This window comes from Mandrillus leucophaeus, unplaced genomic scaffold, assembly GCF_000951045.1.
Source record: "Mandrillus leucophaeus isolate KB7577 unplaced genomic scaffold, Mleu.le_1.0 Scaffold207, whole genome shotgun sequence".
Lineage (NCBI taxonomy): Eukaryota > Metazoa > Chordata > Mammalia > Primates > Cercopithecidae > Mandrillus > Mandrillus leucophaeus.
The window spans coordinates 1,312,334-1,318,333 of record NW_012102110.1 but is presented as its reverse complement, the minus strand read 5'-3'; the positions used below and the strand labels follow the sequence as shown (position 1 = coordinate 1,318,333).

At 46.2% G+C, this 6,000-nt stretch overlaps 1 protein-coding gene across 1 annotated transcript in view; it reads left to right on the top strand.

Moving 5' to 3' along the window:
• Window positions 1-908: 908 nt before the first annotated feature.
• The window catches only part of GPA33 (glycoprotein A33 (transmembrane)), a 39,968-nt gene continuing 34,876 nt past the window's right edge, over window positions 909-6,000 (top strand). The window contains exon 1 of the mRNA XM_011979900.1: window positions 909-1,286. Coding sequence (XP_011835290.1) covers window positions 1,196-1,286 — 91 coding nt within the window. The 5' untranslated portion in view covers window positions 909-1,195. The remainder of the gene's footprint in view (window positions 1,287-6,000) is intronic.

Below are 6,000 nucleotides of genomic sequence, written 5' to 3'. Positions count from 1 at the left end.
TTTGGTAGCTGTGTTAGTGAGTGTGTGGGGAGACAGTCATCCTCATATGCTGCTAGTAGGAGCGTAGTCTGCAAAATTCTCTTGGTAGCTAGTTTAGCAAAATCTATAAAAATTACAAATACGTATAACCTTTCAGTGAGTCATTTCAGAAATTTTACTTTTAAGAATTTATCTTACATGTATAATCAAAACACGTGTGAAATATCGTACACATAATAGATATTGGTTGCAATCTTTTCATAATTGTGAAAGATGGGGAAAAACAATCTTAAAAGTAGTTTGGTTAAATCATGTCACTCATATACAGTGAAATATCCCCATATTAAATAGATAATGGTGGTTTTATACATACCAATACAAAAAGTTTTCTAAAACCTTTCATTAAATGAAAAATGAATAAATCATTGCAGAACGATGTATATGGCACACTATCATTTGTGCTTATTCTGTCATATATCTAGAATATCTGTGGAAGAAACCAGCAACAGCCGCTGCTCCTGGAGAATTATGGTCCCACACCACTGATCATTCTTTCAGTAGGGTGACCATCATCCCAATTTGCTCGGGACTGAGGGGGTTCCTTTTGGTTTGAAAACTGGGACAGTCCTAGGAAAACTGAGAGGAGTTGGTCACACGTCCCCAAGATGATCTTCTTTCACTTATGAACTTGCTACTTTCCCAATCAGAATATAAACTCTGAGGGGAGAGATTTCCTGTTTTCTTTATGACTATATCTCTAACGCACTGTGGGGTGGAGGTTGTAAAAGAGGAGAGAAGTAGAGAAACAGATCACATTGTGTCTTGAAGTGTTTCAGCAAATATGGGCAACACCTTTCTTTTACTAGCTTGGAACCCTACCTCTGAGGGTATTTCTCTTTTTATTATTTATTTCCTGTCAGTTATAAAGCCTACCCCTTTGTGAGCAGTCTAGGACTTTGTACACCTGCTAAGTAGGGAGAACGCAGGGGAGGTGGCTGGTTTAAGGGGAACTCGAGGGAAGCAGGGAAGACTCCTCATGGGACCTTTGGAATAGGTGACGCATGAGCCCAGCCCCAGGTCACCTGCCAATCTAGTTGAGGAGCTCACCTGCCAATCCAGCTGAGGCTGGGCAGAGGTGGGTGGGAAGGAAAACTGCAGGGACCTCCCGTTGAGCCAGGCCAGAGGCTGCCTTAACCAGACAGCTCAGACCTGTCAGATGGCTGCCAGTGACAGGCTAGGTTTAGGGCAGAGAAGAAGCAAGACCATGGTGGGGAAGATGTGGCCTGTGCTGTGGACGCTCTGTGCAGGTGAGTAGGCCCCTTTTCTGTCCAGCGCCCAGGGGTGGGTGAGACATGGGGACCTAGGGCTGAAGGAGAGGCTCTCCCAGAGCCTTCCCAGGAAGGGCTTCCAGCAACACAGCAGTGTTCCTGCTGGGCAGAATGACACATTCCGGGCCAGTGCCCGGAATCAGAATGGTTTTTATTTGCATATTAGTGAATAACATTCTAGCCCATTGCTGAAACGAAGAATTCAAAGTACTCTCAAGACCATATTTTCTTATCCCAAATTAGATTATAGGATCAGACACAGAATTTGACAGTGGGGACAAAGTATTTGAAATCCAAGTTGTCTTAGAAAATCCAGGGTGTATGGATCTAGATACGTTCATTACCTAGTATATTAACGTTTGTGTTAAAACCAGAGAAAAAGATGGGAAACTGAGACAGAAGAGACAATGCAACTTATCCAGTATCATTCTCAGAGCAAGAGAAGATTCAAACCCGAAAAACAAACAACAAACTAGAAGGGTCTTTTCCAAAGGCCAAAGCTCCTTGCCCCTTCTGGGACCCTGGTCATTGAAAACTCTGGGACTCGGAGCATTTCCCTCTGAGAGGGAAACCTTCCAGAATAAAATCAGACATTCATGAGCATATGGTTGAATCCAAATCAAGTGCTTAATAGCACAGTGTTGTGTGGGGACCTATGGAGTGTCTAAGGGTTAGAATGGAAGTCTTGGCATTAAGGTTCCAACTATTTTGCTGGGCATCGGAAGGAAATAGAATGGAGAGAGGGAAGTTGAGAGATGCAGGGTTTGGGAAAGTTTAGGAATATCTTTGGTTTAGTGTATTTGGCCATCACGTTGCAATTCAGACACCGTTGAGGGCTTCCAGGATCCAGCAGCAATGGGGAGGAGAAGAGTTATACCAGGAATCTCAGGAGCACTAAGCCTCGGGAAGTGGAAACCAGGAGACTGGTTTAGAGCTCACTTTTTAGCATACACAGGAAAGCTAAGGGCCACGTGGCCTACAGCTCATCTTGGTTCTCCCAGGTCCTAGATACGCTCATCTCTCAACAGCTGGCATTGGGGCTCTTGAGGGAAGGGCAGCCTGCTGCTGGGGAAGGGCTGGATCACATGGTTTGGAGGAAGATCTGGGTAAGATCATTAGCTCAGGCTGGCTCAAGTCCATCGGACTGAAGGCAGAAAGCCCCTCATCATCCACCAAGATGGACTGGTTGGCTCATTCCTTTATCCGAACAACTCTTTGCTGAGCATATAGTTTGTGCAGGCGCCATAGAAGTGAGGAGTCTGGAATGATTAGTCATAATTGGGCCTATCTCAGCCATCAGATTCAGGCAAGGAGGATGCATCAGGGCCTGAGGGAGGGAGGCTGAAGGAAACACCCTTCCTCCCTGACTGGGCCAGTGATTCTCCCATCTTCTCGTGGTAAGCCAGAAGCTGCTCCACGCCTGCACCACCCCAACTCCCAACACATAGCCCCACACTTGCAGTCTGGCTGCAACCCATGCATGAATAAAAAGAAGAAAATTTGGCTTAGAAAAAAGATCTTAAAACGAAATGCTCACCCAGCTTGGAGGGAAAAGTGGCCTTAAGTCTGAATTGCCTGGAACAGGACATTTTGCTTCTTCCTATGAGAAGGCAGGTGGCCCCTGGGGAACGCACCCAGCAGAACAAATCTTGGGCATGTTTTCAGACACACTGATGGAGTGTCTTCTGCCTCCGCCCCATGCCCCCCCACAGCCTGCCCAGCCGAGAATCATTTGCCCACCACCGTTTCTTCCTCCATATCTTACATTAAGAGGAGGAAGGGACCAAAGAAGTGGGGCAGGAAAAGCCAGGCTTGGTGGTCAACTCGAGGCATATAGACAGAGTTTACTAAATAGTGAAATAGCCATTGCCACTGCAGGTGAGCAAGGAAGACCTTCAAAGGTTGAACAAAAGCAACCAGGCAGTCCCCCCCACCATGCGTCATGAGAGGACACCACCTCCTCCTTTGCGCAGGTAGGGGAGACCCAGGTAGGAGCAGGGACATTAGGAAAGGCTTCCTGGAGGAAGTGGAGCTTGAGTTGGGTTCCAGAGGACCTACTGGGCTTCTCTTTTCTTTCTCTTCCCATCTGACCTTTCCCAGGAATTGATTCTGCTAAGACCTGGGCAGTGAAGCACTGCACTGATAAACGGGTCCCAGGACTCAAGTGGTGTTTGAGGAAGCAGAAGCTATTCATAGAGTCCCATGCAGGGGACACAAACATAAGGCAGTGCTTTTAAACTAGAGAGTTTAAAACCGACTAAGAGTTGGCCTTTTTTTTTTTTTTTTTTCTGTGAAACAGTCTCGCTCTGTTGCCCAGGCTGGAGTGCAGTGGTGTGATCTCAGCTCACTGCAACCTCCGCCTCCCAGGATCAAGAAATTCTCCTGCCTCAGCCTCCTGAGTAGCTGGGAGTACAGGCATGCACCACCATGCCTGGCTAATTTTTTGTATTTTTAGTAGAGACAGGGTTTCACTACGCTGGCCAAACTGGTCTTGAACTCCTGACCTCGCGATCCGCCTGCCTCTGCCTCCCAAAGTGCTGGGATTACAGACATGAGCCACTGATGATCTGCTTTTTATGATTACCATGTGCTGACAATTCTAAACAGAGTCAGTGACAAAACAGACCTCCATGCCTGGGAAATGCTCCACCCGTCGCTCCTGACGCTCCACTGCCATCCCAAGGGATCAAAGGGGGCTGACCCTATTGCCTCTTAACTGACTATGGTGTGGGCAAATGACTTCACCTTGCTAAAGTCTTCTTGCACAGTCTTCTAGTCTGAAATGGAGAGGGTGTAAAATTCACACTGTGCCCCAACAGGGCTATTATAGGTACTAAATGAGTTTGCACATGTAAAAATCTTAGAACAGTACCTGACACATAATAACCACTCAATAAATGCCAGTTATGAGTGCAGTTATTGTTATTACTGTGGGGAAATGTAAGTTACAGAAAATTAGTAGACTTTGGTGACCAATCATTTGAGAGCTCTGAGATGGCAGACACGTGCCAAGAAAGGGAGTCAGAGGTCGGTGTGGATGAACCCTAAATTATCACCCAAAAAGCCTCCATGTGCTGCTCCCTCCACAAGGCTGTTAGAGAAAATGCTCCAATGTGTGCACAAAATCAAGGCACTTTCATTTCAGGATTTTTTTTCAGCCACCAGACTTCATGAAAGATTTGACGTGCTGCCATGTACAGCTGCATGAAAAGGGATACATAAAGAGGAAAGTTCCAGCAGAAAAAAGTCACTGAACAGCTCTGCTCAGAGACAGTGAAAGCTTTGAAGACCCAATCTCTCTCACACACACACTTACTTACACACCCCACCTTCCTAGAATGAGAGAAAGCTTCCTTGTTTTTCTAAGTTAAGTGAGAAAAACTCAGGAGAACTTTAACCTGGGAAAGGTGCCTGCCTGTCAGAGATGCAATCAGGATTAAAATGTCCTACTCTAGTCTCAGTCCCAGCCTCAATGGGGAAAGGATGTAATGAATGGTCCATTTAAGAGGGGTAGGTGTTCAAAAGAGGAAGAATAATAGTTTAGGCTAGTGGCTTTCAACCTTAGTTGCCCATCAGAGTCACCTGGGAAGTGAAAATACAGATGCCCAGTCTCCCCCATACCTTCTGAGTCAGGATCCAGAGGGGCAGGGTCTGGGTTTCTCTCTGGTTGTTGAAAAGTTACCCAGGTGATTCTGATGTGCAGTCTAGGTGTAGAGACACAAACTGGAACTTGAGGAAAAGTCGGTTTAATGACCAGTTGCCTCTAATACACTGCATGTGACTTTCAGCTCCGTTTTGCATCATCTGGCTGCTTCTCTGAGTTACTGTCCAGTTCCTTCAATTTAGGGGGCTCAATTGTATGCGTTCTCCCACATTAGTGTGCATACAAATCATCTGAGGATCTTGTTAAAATCAGATGCTTCAGTATGTCCAGGGTAGGACCTGACATTCTGCATTTCTAATGAGCTCCCAGCGGGTGATACTCCTGGTCCAGGGACCACAGAGTCTGAGAAGCAAGGCCATAGGGAAGAATTGGTTCATAGGCACAGGTGTGATCCTCATCTTGCCTTTGCCTAGCAGAGTCTCTTCTCAGGGCTTTTTGGTAATACAACCATGCTGCCTATTGTGATGCTGGTCACCAGGAAGCCTGAGGAAAGTGTGCCTGGCCCAGCATGTACTTGTAATCCTGGCAGTGTTTGACCTGGCTAATCTCTCCCTTGTTCCTGAAACACTCTATTCTGTTGGTTACCATGAGACTTCCTCTCCTTGTTCTCCTCCTGTATCTCTGGACTTGATCTTTCCATGTCTCCTTAGCAGCCTCATTCTCCTCTGCCCTGCCATGAAATGTCAGAGTCCCCCAGGCTCTCCTATTGTCACTCTACATCCACCTCCACTTCCAAAGCTTTAGTTGCCACCCATTCCCAGCTGACTTATAAATTTCTGTCTTCAAACCCAGCATCTCTCCTGAGCTATTGTCTCACAAGTCCCACAGCCCACGTGACTTCTCAACCTAGATTTGTGGAACACTGCAAACTCTCAAACTGAAAACAAAACTCATGATCTTTGTCCCCAAACCTGGGTCCCCAAACCTCTCTCAATAAATGACAAACTGTCCATTCAGGAAGGAAAACCAGAAACCTAGCAGTTATCTGTTACGTTTTCTGTTGCTGTGTAATAAATCACTCCAACATTT